The 14,173-nt window shown below is 37.2% G+C and overlaps 1 protein-coding gene across 1 annotated transcript in view; it reads right to left on the bottom strand.

Annotated features, from left to right (window-relative positions):
• DGLUCY (D-glutamate cyclase) overlaps positions 1–11,149 on the bottom strand; it is a 33,816-nt gene extending 22,667 nt beyond the window's left edge. Inside the window, exons 1-4 of the mRNA XM_058807292.1 lie at positions 11,038–11,149; positions 6,319–6,394; positions 2,939–3,028; positions 25–178 (exon numbers count right to left, since the gene is read on the bottom strand). Coding sequence (XP_058663275.1) covers positions 25–178; positions 2,939–2,948 — 164 coding nt within the window. The 5' untranslated portion in view covers positions 2,949–3,028; positions 6,319–6,394; positions 11,038–11,149. The remainder of the gene's footprint in view (positions 1–24; positions 179–2,938; positions 3,029–6,318; positions 6,395–11,037) is intronic.
• Between the last annotated feature and the right edge of the window lie 3,024 nt (positions 11,150–14,173).

Below are 14,173 nucleotides of genomic sequence, written 5' to 3'. Positions count from 1 at the left end.
CCAGCAGAGTTGGTCTGTAGTTACCTGATATCAGAATCACTTCTCAGGGAAGGACATTTCCAGTCACCTGGTTGACTTCTGTACAGCAGTGGCAGGGGTCCATCGTTTGCACGGCAGAACTTCTCAAAGTCATCAGCCAGGGACTTGTGCAAAATCACAATATTGGCCTGTTTGTAGCCTTAAATGGTGGAAGGTAGGAATAGCTGGTTATTAATTCAGTTTTTTGTTTGTGAAACAATAACTTTTCTGTATGAATTTCTTTAGATGGTTTATGAATTACCTAAAGGAAATTTTTGATTCAGAACTTTGTAATTAGATCAAACTTATTGAAATCATAACTAGGCCTACTCTATATGAGAAGTCATTCACAGCTAAGACAGTTGGCAAACATGGGTAGTAGCAGAATATGAAGACACCATAATTAAAAACCATTTCTATTCATTTATACATAAACATAATTTCCTTTCTAACTGGGGACATTAGAATATAGGAATATGCTTTATTTGCAAATGCTAACTCAGAGCCAAAGAAAGGCTATCACACACCACACACAATTATTTTTCACCACACCAAGATATAAATCAATCCAAAAGTAAACTCCTGGTATCTTGATATTCATAGCACATTCTTTAGAATTTCTTGGCTAGGGAATTTTAATGTGGGCTGCAATTAAACAGATATGATTACAGCTCAGGAATAAACTCTTGACTGTCCACTGAATTGCAGTAATTTCTAATTAAAGTTCTGATTTAAATTCTTATTAAAAAAAAAAAAACAAACTAAAACAGAACTGCTACACTTTCTTCACTTGGAAACAACTTTGATTTAAAAGGTTCTTGATATACTACTATGAAATAGCTTCTAAAGACATTAACATTTTTGCAATGAGTACCACTGCAGAAAGGTCCCATTGAGCAAAAATTTATTTTCTTAACAGTAGTAGTTAATACCAATGCCATTTAAACTCTTCTGCATGGAAATATCAACTGTTCAAATAATGGGGGGAAATCTGGAGTACAACTGGTCCTGGGTGTATAAACCCAGCAATTTACAATCCCTAAATTCTGTACCCATTCTCTCTTGAAGAGTTATTACTGTCTGATATCAGGCAGGTGAGTAGGAGGCTGCACAGAAGCACTCACTTTCTTAAATACTGCAGTAGTCTGTCATCAAAGAGGCAATAATTTAGTTGAAACCAATGAGCTGCCTTCAAAGGCTGTAGAAAATGAGCCAAATCTTACTCTTGACTAAAGCTAACCAAGACATCCAAAGAGCATTCTATTCCTGATGGAAAAATGCAAAGCAAAGGCTGAGATAAGCATGCATTTGCATACTGAATTTGTCCACAAACTGATCTCTTGGGAGTAGTCAGCACAAAAATCCATTTTATTACTAGCAAAAGTTACTAAATACAGAACAAGATTCTTGCTAAATACAGAAAAATATTTTTGCTTTATAAATATACTACATTAACCACTGAATAAAACATTAAGTTTGGTTACCCCTCAGTTTCATTCCCTGCCATCCATGAGAAATCCACAGGCACTTTCTGCTCTGCTGGTTATATTAATCAGTTCTTAAAATTATGGGTTTAGTCAGGGTACTCAACTGACAACACTGAATTTAACATACTAGTTAGAGATGAGAGGCAGAATCTTCAGGCAAATACTCGATGAACTCAGGCAGCTTCATTATAATACTTTGAGAACTTTATTGCTTCTCCTGATAGATATCCTTACTTTTTGTACACAACCCATATCTCCTGATGGATTCACTTGCATTATGGAGCCATCATTATGAATGTATTCACAAGCAATGGTAGTGGAGCTGGATGTGTTGACCAACCCAGGCAGTAATTCAACACACTCATGTCCAAGTTCAGAGAAGCTTAGAGCTTTTAACTTCTATGGTGAATGACAGTGAGGGCAGTAAGAAAGAATTGGTTAACAACAACATGAGACAATTTGTTACAATGGTTCTTTTTGTATAATGAAACTGGTTGTTCATCAAATTTTTTTTGTTTTATATGTCTTCTAAAAATGTTAGAACTAATACATTTAAAACTATTGCAGCAATAAATTCAACTTTAAAATTTTGGTCGGGGCAAACTGCAAATTATAAACATTATAAAATGTCTTCCATTAGTATTTTTCAACTTAAGAACTGATAGAAAAGAAAAACACAATCTCAAGACTCACTACAGTTCTAAAATATGACCTTTAACATATTTTATAGTACTGCTACTATTGTCCACACAGCTTTGTTGATCAGCTATTTGCCATGGTATTTTTGTATGTTATTTTTTAAAGTTGATCAGAACAATGGCAAACTTCTCTGCTTTTGTAAAAGCCCAGCTATGAAAGGCAAGACAGAAATCAATTTTCCAAAATGCATTCAGTTATCTCAGTATAAAACTAATTTTTCCCTCCTCCTTATAACTCCCAGCCTTGCTGACCCAGTAATCTTCACCTTCTGCAAAAAATGAAGCAGAAAAGCACTCCTGTAACAGTATGTCTCTAATTCTTTCCCAAAGGATATCTAATGTGCTAAGTAAAGCAAGGTCTCTGTGAAGAACATCTTACAAATGTGATAATAACATGCAAGAAAACCCAGATTTGGTTAAAGATTTTTCAAATATTTTCTACATCCATAATTTCTCAATGACAATTGGAAGCTGAGGGATGCACTGCAGACACTGAAAATAAAGTCCATGTACATTACTCAGGTAGGATAGTGCATTTCCTCTGATATATCTTTATGATTTTAAAAAACAGTCAGGTGTTTACAGTATGATTTCAAAAACACCCAAGAATATAACATTTTCTTCTGTTTTACTTTGGTGCTTTTGATATTTCTTCAATCCTTTACAAACAAAAACAACGTAGTTATGAATCTGAAATAGAATCACTTTGCACAGAGAGCTGTTAGGTTTACTTACCTTCTGCCATTCCAGAAGTATTACTAATACGGAGTCTGTTGCATCTAATTATTCTTCTTAGCACATGGGGAAGGAGAGATTTCAACCCTCCTGTCAAAAGCATATTTTCCTCCTTAAAGAAAGATAATAATAAATTTTAACACAAAGCACCTCCCCCCTCCCCATAAATTCTGATTTTCTGGAGAACTTAGCTTACATTTTTCCTCCTTGTACTCCACCAAAGTTATTATCACTGGGAAATTCTAAGTTGTAGCTCAAAAGGGAGATCAAATTCAAAAGGTTATTTTACTGACATTCTATGACTATATGCAAACTGAATCTTTCAATAAATTAGCTGGAGACATGCATTTTAATATTTGGGATAAAACACAAAATTTTGCTGCCCTATAATGTAAAAAACATTTATTTCCTCCCTGATAAATATTCATTTTCTAGAGTATGCAGTTTTACAAAAGTCATTGTAAATTTAAAATTGCAAAAGCACAAGTGGATTAACCTACCAGGGTATAATCTATAAAATTACTTCTCTGATCAAAATACTTCTAGGCAATTAGCAAGGCAGCCTTGTGGTAAAGAGAGAACTATATTCAGAAAGTGTCACTGTAATTCATTTCGCATGAACTATGGTTTTCAAACATTAATTATGCAGAAGTGAATACTCCTGTGGCTATTCTTCCACTGGGAAAGCACACATAGAGATGTTCAAGTCACTTGTCACACAATCTGGAGTAGGTACAGAAAAAAGTTTCCTAATTACAATCAATATCTGCCTCTTTTTACTTCTTTTGAAGATTTAAAATGTCATTTTTCTGTAATCCAGACAAAATTCACACAAAGCTTTTTTCTCAACCTGAACTACTAACAACTAAAAAGGATTTATTACAACACTATTAGGAAAAAGAGTTAGGTCTGACTAAAATAATAACTGGCTGCATATGATATTAATCTTGATTACTTTCAGGTAAAGAAACTGAACTATCCTCCAGTTAATTCAATTACCAACCTCCAAGTTTTTCTTTAAATCAGAACAAGCCATTCTTCATGTCATTCAAAACCAGTAATAAATATGAGAGAAGCTGTGCTGCTCTTTTTAAAAGTTGTTGCTAAATTAATATATAATGAGATGTACACCCTTCTAGCAAAAGTTAATTTTTCTGTTAAAGGTCCAGTTTTTTGTTCTGTAACTATGATAATACAAAGTTTCACTCTCACAATTGGAGAGTGGAGTGGAATAGTTTGAAAATTTATACCTCTGAGCAATCATTCTGTAATTAACATGAAGAGCAGTGATATGTTTTGACTGAAATGATACTTTTATCCTAGTCTGTCCAAAATGTTTCCCAGAGTTTGCAGAGCTCTGAAAGGTTAAGAGTGGTGCACTGAAATTTAAAGTAAACTTTGTCTCTTTTCTTAATTCTGAAATCTTTATATAACATTGTCAGCCAAATGAAGAGTCTTTTTCTGAACTCCAGCTTACTACTTTCTAGATCTTCTTTGCTGCTTTTACATTATCACTCTGTATGCTGTACAAAAATAGTCTTCATTACAAAATCATGAACAATTCCAAACACACACTTTAAAGATAACAAGAAGTTGTATATAGAGATGTCGCTGAGCACTAATTCAGGCCTATAAGTATCAATTTAAGATACCCTATTCTTACTCTGGAGAGAATTTCTAACACTAATCTGGAATGATTAATTCAAGACATTTCAAACTAAATAAAATGATCCTAGTAAAATATTCGAGATGTGTTCATTCAATTCTTTCAGATAATTCTTTATTTCTGAGGATCTTTAAAACCATCTAAATAATCTGTAGGATTGGTGGCCTGCTACTGATGAACTACTAGTTTAGTTGGACTTGAAAGGCGGTCTGAAGTCCAGAAAATTAGTCTGGAACAAAAGCTGTCTTTAGCTAAGTATTTTGTCACAAATGCCCTGTTCTGATGTTGGGAAAGCCCTCTCATAAAGTTTGGGCCCAGCAGCAGAAATGAAAGTACCTAGGAGATTTTATCAGCAAATATTTAGGTCTCTAAAAGTTTTTGGTTCATTTGACAGCAAGTGGCTAACAAGCTACAGGACTATGAATATCAGTAATGCTGAAATGTCAGCTGTAGATATCATACAGAAGCACTTGGGCTTGTTGCTCCTACTTGTGAATAAACATATACTATTGATCATGACTGGTTAGAAAGTGAATAATTTAAACACTAACTTTGTATAAGCACAGTGAGACAAGACTCACCTTCCTGGGGCAGTTTTATATAGTAACAGGAAAAATTCAATTTGATTAATGTTCTGAGTTTTAACTTTAGATCACTGTATTTGCAATACAATATCTGTAATAGATTATGCTGTTATTTTGTTTATTAATTACTAAATTAATATTGGATAGACAATAAAACCAGTGAGATGGTCACAGTAAAAACCAGCTTTTGCTATGTGACTTTCCCACAAATAGTGGGAAATGCAGTATGCTATTTCTCTAAGTTAGGAGGCATAGTCAGGTTTAAATTCCCCAACCATCTCTAGGACTTCCTGAAAAATCCTTGGAGCTATCATGACCATGGCATGTTTGGAATGTCTGGAGAAAAGTATGGAGGTTATTAGGATCTTAAAGCATCTTTTCCATTTTTTTCTGTCAGGATGCCTAATAAAATGCACAGACTGACTTCATAGGGCCTCATGCGCCACTCTAAGTAAACAGTGTGAGACAGTGGTTAATCAGTTAGCAGGATCTGTGCCTTGGCAGAGGTTTCTTAATTCCTTTACTTTGTTCTGAGATCGTTTCAGATAATGATAGTATCAGTTACCTCATGGGGGTATGTTGGATCATGACACAAGACAACATGCAGGGTGTTAAAAAGGCCTTAAGAGAAGAGGCTGACAGAGCTTATAAGATGGCTGTTGTGCCTGAAGGTATCCTATGTGGTGTCCCCCAAAAGGGCTCCTAAGATCTGGCTTTCCAGTGTGTTCTCTTTAATGGAATGAACATTTAAAGCAGACCAGATAGAATCCTGTGCAAACAGCATTTGAAAATCAAGCCATTGACTGGCTGCATAATGACAAATTTCATACTTAAAGCACCCACTCTGAAAAGATACCTTGTTCTAAGTCATGTAGCTGACATCAGACTTCCTGACTTTCAACACTAACAATCAATATAGTAAAGCTTCACAGCACTGAAGCATCAAGTTTGTTCTTGAGGAGCATTTTCTTAAATATCTGCTTCCACATTAGAAGCACAATAAACACTATTCTTTTTAGAATTTTCATGAAGGTTCAATGTATTTAGTGTGTAGCTTGAGTTTTACATACTGAATGAAATGGCTGAGGATTAAAATACATTGCTGTCTGAGACATTAAGATGGCACTTACCCACTACTGATTTGTGGGCACTACCATATCCTGAGCTGGTCTTCCAGATCTTGACAAGGATGATGAAACTTCTAAGCTGGAAAAAGATGAAAATTATGTAGGGAGCTGTGTGATCTGTGTGAACTGTATGAGGACAGTTTAGTTTATGCCAGATCAGTAGTTCAGAATAATGAATCAGTTTGTAAGGAACAATATTGTATTGAAATGACATTATATTATAAATCTTTATAATATAAAGTTTCAAGAAAATAAGAAAATGTAAATATTCAAGAAAAAAACCTCTCTTTGTATCATAGTGGCAGTCAGGAAGTACAGTTTGGTAAAAGTTCCAAGCAGATCTTTGGTCTGGCTTTAATAAGTAACATAAAATTGTTAGTTGACATCTTCATTCAGTAAATACTTGTGCAGTCGTACTTAATACCACTTCAATGGAATTAAGCAGTTACCCCTATCTGATTTATTTGGCCCAGATGATTTTCAAAATATCTCATTACCAAGGCAAAAACAATTTCCAAGAAAGCCATATTTGGAGGGTGAATATTTTTGCATTAGAAATTGTGCTCCCTGGTTGCCATATGAAGCTCTAAGTCATTAACCTCTAAGTCATTTCTACATGCTGTTCTCAGAGCACTAGTTGAATACAGGTGACTGCAATGCTGTGCTCATCTTTGCTGAGATGACTGAAATGAGACTGGTTCCAAGCCTCATATGAGTAACTGATTGTAAAGAATATGCTCTACTTGCCCAAAAATCCACAACTCATGCAAGGAAAAACGCGTGCTGAGAGGAAGACATGAAGCAAGAAAAATGTAGTTCCAGAAAAGATTTAAAAAAAGAGATTGCCCTGCATTTTAGATTACTTGCATGATGGACAGAGTAGCCTCTTTGCATCTTCCAGGCTATTCCTCATTTTTTCCCTCTTTTTCTACAGTGTGCTTTTATCTCTGCATCTTTTCCTCCCTCAGCTCACACCCCTATCTCCATAACTCCAAGCTGGGCTGACCTTTGTAGCACTTGCTTCCTTGGTTTGTCTGACTGCATGCTGTGGCAATATGGGAATTTTAATGCCTTCTCTCCTCTCACTGGCTCTTTCTAATTCATATAGTTGATGTATCTCTCAGTTTTACCTTAACATCTCAATTTTTAATCTTAAACAAGCTTTTTCTGTTCCTAGCGTGAGACAAAATAGTCTAACATCAGAACTCATAATACACATAAATAAATAAATAAATTCACAAATGTCTTCCCAGACTTAGATTTAAGATTAAGACTCCTCTGATCCCACCTATACTCATAGGTGAATATACATCTATTTCTATATATCCCTTTTAATATTACAGACAGGCTTGGCTTAAGCATAGTTTTTCTATTTAGTTCTTAATTTTTCTATTCTTAATTTCTGACAGTGGAACCACCAACTGCCTTACAAAGTTATATCTCTTACAAGCTACAGTTTATTAAGTGTTTTTGCAATCTGCAGAACAAAAGCTCTTTACGGAAAAAGAAGGAAGGCCAGTACATGAAACATTTTCTATTATCTTAGAGCTTTCAAAATGAAAAAGTGAATCTGTAAATTTTGCAGATATTTAAATACGAACATAGATTCTTTACAGGCCCACATTGTAAATTATTCATCATCCAAGAAAATGGAAAAATGTCATTTAAGTGTCAGAGAGATTACACTTTGAAATGCAGTGGGTGGGTCCATACTGCTGTGCTAAACTACACCAGATAAAAACGAATGAAGAAATTATGTAATAACACAGAGGATTAAAACATTCTTCAGAAGTGTCAGTGTGACTACTTTGCCTTCACACATATCAAGTGAAATAATGAAATAGAAGCAAAACAATAGCATTTCTGGGGTTTTAAAATGGAAGACATGACAACACACAGCCTGTAAAAAGTATGGGTGGTAAAGGTAATAAACAGGTTTGAACACTGCAAAGTAGTTAACACCAATTTCTGGTGTTATGAATTACAGGTCTGTTTCTCCAGTGGCACTGATAGACTAGTAAGAATACGGTTTGATGCAGCATAATCTAGAGACTTGCTTGCAAGGAGCCCAAAGACTCTTACGAAATATAACCTTGCATTGCTCATATCACTTTTGTCCTATTTTCAGTTTAAAGTTTGATAATAAGAATGGGTGGTGGCATGTACGGGATCATGGGCCAAAAAAGTGCAAGGGTCAGTACTTAAAACTGCTGGGCAGGGTTTTTAAATATTGTCACGCAGATACCTCGCCCAGAGCTACTACAGCAGAGTAACCTGAAACATGAGCCAGGCTATGGGCTGCCTTTTCCAATACATAATGGAAAGTAATCTAAACTAATTATAATCTAACAAACACTTTGTGTACTTTGCCTTGCCCTAGTATGAACATGGTTACAGAGGATTGTTAACGTAAACACACTTTAAATGACCTGCTGTTTAATCATCAAGCTGATTTGAAATTCTGCCAGCAGACTTCTGTGAAAAGCACAAGCTTCTCTGAAAATTTACTTCATTTGATTTTCCAACAGGATCTTTCAGTTACACTTGTGATCTTTTATTTGAAGAATCAATTAATGAACCTTGTTCTCCTCATCTGCTATGAATCATTTCAAAGCAGAGAAGACCTTTGTGTATCATTCCAAAAGGGGAGTGTGTAGTGTATTTTCAGACAGTAGCTCATCCAGCAAATTATTATTTAACTTTACATTTGAAATATAGGGTATTTGTGTTTGAAGTTTATGCACCTCTAAATGAGGGCTGCAAATCGAAATTTAAATCAGCTTCCATTAGTGTTCTGTCTGCTGCTTAAAGCAGCCAGCCTATATTTGAGAGCCTGCAGATTATGCCAGGACAAGAAATTGATAGGATCAATATGTCTTTGATGCAGTCTTGTTTATTTGCAAAAAAGCTACACAACATCTAGTTTCTCTCAGTGTGTTAAGAACAAATAACAGAAAGCAATTACCAGTTTCAAAGCAGCCGTTTCAGACAGCACCGTATGCTGCTGCAACCACTGCGTTGGTATAACTTTACACTCAGCTTCTGCTCTGGAACAAACCAAATTGTTCCTCAGGTGGAGAAATATGGGCAGAGGCTAGAGAATAGTTCACGTTGGGCCCTGCCCTTGCATGGGCACAACCTATGCAAGATCCCAGTTGTTTAGGCTTTTTTATCCTGCAAAGGATGAGCCCTCATGACTTCACACACCCTTCCAACCCCTTGAGTCATACCCTAATACCCAATTTCCTGCCTCATCACCTTACAAATACATACAACCAACAAGTTTTAGAACAGCTACCACACTTACATGCACCTTTGGCAAGATGCAGCATACACCTAAGAGGAGACTAAGAAATTCATCACGATTTAAAACTGCTACATTCATGCCTTGGACTCTGCTGGCAGGAATACTCACCAGTAGCAAGAGAAGGCTGTAAATGATCCACCGAAGGTTGTTATCATATAAGATGACAAGAGTCGCTTATTCAACTTCAAGAAATTTAAAAAAAAATAAGGGCATGGGGATCGTATTTAAATACTGTTTCTCAATCTATGCTGAGCTACAGATTTTAAGGGTTGCTCCGCAATTTTTTGGGCTGGGTCCAGATACTATTTCTCTATCTTGGCCTCTTCTGGCACCAAGACAGCGCAAGAATGCAGGGGGACCTTGCTGCAGACCACCAGCACCATCCTCTCCCAAGCCCCTGTGGCAGTACATTGGCTGGACAAAAACTCCTAAAGCAAGGGATTTTTTTTCTTTCCAGTCTTACCCAGAAGGAGAGAAAATGGAGTCCATAGGACAAAGTACAATTACTTGTACTGCTTTGTTGGCAAGGCAGCAGCCACAGGTTCTTGTTTTGATAAGAACATATATCACCACCTAGGTTACACCCAGTCACATCATGCATGGTCACAGGGCTGATGGGGTGCTCATTCCTATACAGGAATTCCATCTGAAGGTAAGCAGGTAAGTGTGTTCTGCTACCTACACATCATAAAAATAGAACCATGCTCCCAAAAAACATGCCATGCTCTTGCTCTCAGGTCTTTCAGGCTACCTCCAGGATTATGCCATTCCTTTTTTGTTCACATGTCTGCCAGCAGGTGCTGTCACTGCACCCACTCACTGCTCACCAAGCAAGTCTCCTCAGCAATGGTCACTAAAATTATTTCAGCCCATGTGTTTACACAAAGTTAGTGTCCTTGAGATGTGGGTGTCTCAGCAGGCTGTGTGTGGGGAATTTCCAGTGAATTGTACCTCTCCAAACTACCAAGAACAAATATCTCCATCTCCACACATACCTGTGATGAAGAGATATTAACTTACTTTTTTCCACTGCTTCCTTCTACTCCTAGACCAAGAAGGATTGGGAATAGCTCAAAAGGACAGAGCATAATTTCCCTGACAAACCTCCAGGCTTCAGTAGTGCTATATGGATGATCAGATGAATCTGTGGCAGGATGTCCAAGAATACCTCACTGCAACTTTCAGGAGTATGTACAGGTAAATTGCTGTTAGCAACTGTACTATGTGATAGCAAATGGTCTGCATTTGGACTGCTATTTTGTCTTGGAGCATCCACACTGCCCTCCCCTCTAATAAATGTTAATTTGCATCAAGGATACCTGGACAGCTCTGTTCTGCAGCATCCATTCTAACTTGAAGGATTACAAGTTATGGATGAATTATGGCTGCATTACTATGCTTTCATTAATGCATACCTGGCAACTGTGGTATTACGTGGTGACTACAGTTGTCATGATGATCTGGAAACTGCCCTCAGTGGTCTGTTTGGTGCAGCCAAGCACCTGCAGACATATTTGTACTCCATCTGCAAGAGATCAGGGTGTGTTTGACCAACACTTAGTACAGCAGGACAATGAGAAGGAGTAGCAACGAGCAGTGCTATCAGTAATTAGACATATACTCTAAGGCTGACAATACCACAGTCATTTTGGAGAAGAGAGTGCTGCTTTGTCACTAGTGAAGATGCCCAAGCTCTGAAAACCACGGATGTTACATACTTATTTGGTAGACTGCATCACAGAATCCATAAATAATCACCGATAATGGTCAACATTCCTAAACTTGTGAACAAGAACATGTAGAATGAGTGAGTTATAATCCTGAACAGTCAAAGCTCCTTGTGGTGGGTCGAATGAAGATCTTGACATCATTGCTTACCTTCTTCCCCTGCCTAACAGAGAAAATATGAAACTTTACAGCATGTGAACCTTTGAGGACCTCAGCTGCGCAGTAACGTGACTGATGGAAGACCTGGATGATGTGGCAGTTCAATCAAGCTACACTGACCTGATTGTCCAGTCATCCACAGCAACCAGGAATGAATTAATTTCATAGGCAAGTGGCAACCATGATGACCATGAGAAGAGACCTCCTGCAAGTGGTGTGTTGGTGCTGCAGAGTGTCAACACTTCCCTATACCATTTCTGAACTCAAACCAGTCATTCAAGACCAGCATATGATGTAATTACACTGGGCAACTGTCCTCATCCACCACAGCAACCCTTGGCAAAGCAGAGAATGTTGCACCATAGCTAGAGGCTGCCATAGTGCCTATTGCATAGGAGAAAGGTGGGCTTAAACTGAAGCATTGTGTTCTGAAAAGAAAATTCCCAATTACCTTACTTTTAAGGACCTGAAAAGATACAGGCCCTTATTGAACTGTCCTGGGCAGCCTGATCCCACAACATGTGGGTATTCCTGATGCAGTCACTCTGTCCTGGCACCCTCGAGGCATCACCACTGGTGGCAGCAGCACCATGGCCGTGCAGCAAGTGCAAGGGAGTGTGACAGCTACAGTGACAAATGCAACAAGGGAGCAGCTCAGGAGCTCTGCTCTGCTGTTGGTCCCAGCACAGGCCACGTGAAGAACTTCACATCTAAGTTGCTGCTGACAGATTAGATCAGGTATCAGTTGACTAAGTGCTCTCACTCTGTAGCTATTCAGCGCCTTACACAATTAAGTACAATACACCACTGTGTCCAGTGCAGTTACAGCAGGCAGACTGAACATCTCAAACCACTGTGTTCATGAGCAGTATCAGCTAAGAGCTTAAGATGTTGAAAAATGAAGCTACATTTCTAGCTCATAGAGTTAATCCTGAACTTTTACTGCTTTTCCCTATGTTCCAAGAATAGAGTAAGATCTGTATCACCCTCAAACCTTTTCTCACCATTAATTTTTTTTTTTAAAAGCAGTTTGGTGTTAAAAGAGATTACTCATAATGCTGCAGCATCAGTTAGCTGGCTTGAAAGGGATGCTGATGACATAATTTTGATTTTCATTACCAAAGAATATGAAGGTAAGGGCTGAAAATGTTTTACACTTCTATCACCTCATTTTATATTTTAAATATGTAAATAAGCTATAGTGATTGGTATCTTGGTGTACTCTAATTCAAAAATTGAGCCTATATTTTGTATAGAAACGGCACAAAAGTTTAAGCTTTTACTATTATTATTTTTTTAGAGTTTTGTTCCCAGATATAGTAGATGTAAATAAGCCTAAAACCTTACCACAGAGCTTACAGTTTAAGGACTCAAACCTCTAGTTCTTCTATGAATATAAGTAAAAGAGATAAGCAGATAATTAGTCCTACTGAGCTCATGGACAGACGAAGTGCTTAAACATTTGCTGTATTTTACTTCAGCTGCATACATGTTTGCATACAAGCCATATCCTATATGCAGAGCTACATAGAGAAAGACATGACAGAAAAGTAAGCATGAAGACAGAAAAGTATATAAGCAATACACTTGCTTTTTATAAACATGTACATGAAACAAGCTAACAACCTTGATATAAGAACCTTGATATAAGTTATAACTAGTACTGATGAACCATACAGTTCAGAAATTATGTTTAGCTCTGTTTTTGTCTGCTTAGCAACCCTTGATCCTTTTTCCTGGTTTCTGTACACATGCCAGGTAGGAAATTGTAATAACATACCTTAAAATTCCATACCCCAGTTTGGAATTTGATAGGACAAAGGGTTGTATCTTTCAACTGAAAGAGGGTAGGGTTAGGTTAGATATTGAGAAGAAATTCTTTCCTGAGAGGGTGGTGAAGCACTGACCCAGGCAGCCCATCTCTGGAAGTGCTCAAGGCCAGTTTGAAAGGGGATTTGAGAAAGCCCCTTGGTCTAGTGGAAGGTGTCCCTTCCCTCCCCATGGAAGAGAGATTGGAACTAGATGATTTTCCAGGTCCCTTCCAACCCAAACCATTCTCTGATATTCCTATTTAGGAGGCTATTTTAAAGATGCCATTTTTGTTCTTGGACCTTTTTTTTAACATGTGTTATTATAAATCCTAAGTATGGGGAGTGTGCTAAGTTTTGGTTTATTTTCTTTTCAAATGAGAAAAGACTCTTGGCTTGTTTGAGCATTAGTTTTTGATCTGGCTGAATTTTCCTTCTCCTCTGAAATGGATTTTCAATTGACATTACATCATAGAGACTGAATAGTTTCATGGTACAGTTAATATATACATAGAGTCCAAATAATTCAAAATATTATTAAAACAATATTCTTCAGAAGATAGCATTACAGCTACATCTAGCCCAGTATCCTGACTTTGATAGGGATCAATAATGCACAGCCTAAAGAAGAGCTCAAAAGCAGAGAAAACATTCACAAAACCTAACTGGTTTATCCTTCCAGCATTTCATGACCTCTGGTTTAGAAACTTTGGAGCTAAGGGACATTTCTTTGTTTATAGAAGTTAACGTAAAATCTGATATCCAAGTGGACTTTATCCCATACAACTGCAGCTTGCAGCATTTCATATGGATTTCACCAGCTACCTTCTAAATTACTTTACTTGGAAAACTAGAT

This window comes from Ammospiza caudacuta, chromosome 6 (assembly GCF_027887145.1).
Source record: "Ammospiza caudacuta isolate bAmmCau1 chromosome 6, bAmmCau1.pri, whole genome shotgun sequence".
Lineage (NCBI taxonomy): Eukaryota > Metazoa > Chordata > Aves > Passeriformes > Passerellidae > Ammospiza > Ammospiza caudacuta.
Note: the sequence above shows the minus strand (reverse complement) of the source record. Positions and strands in the feature narration are given on the sequence as shown.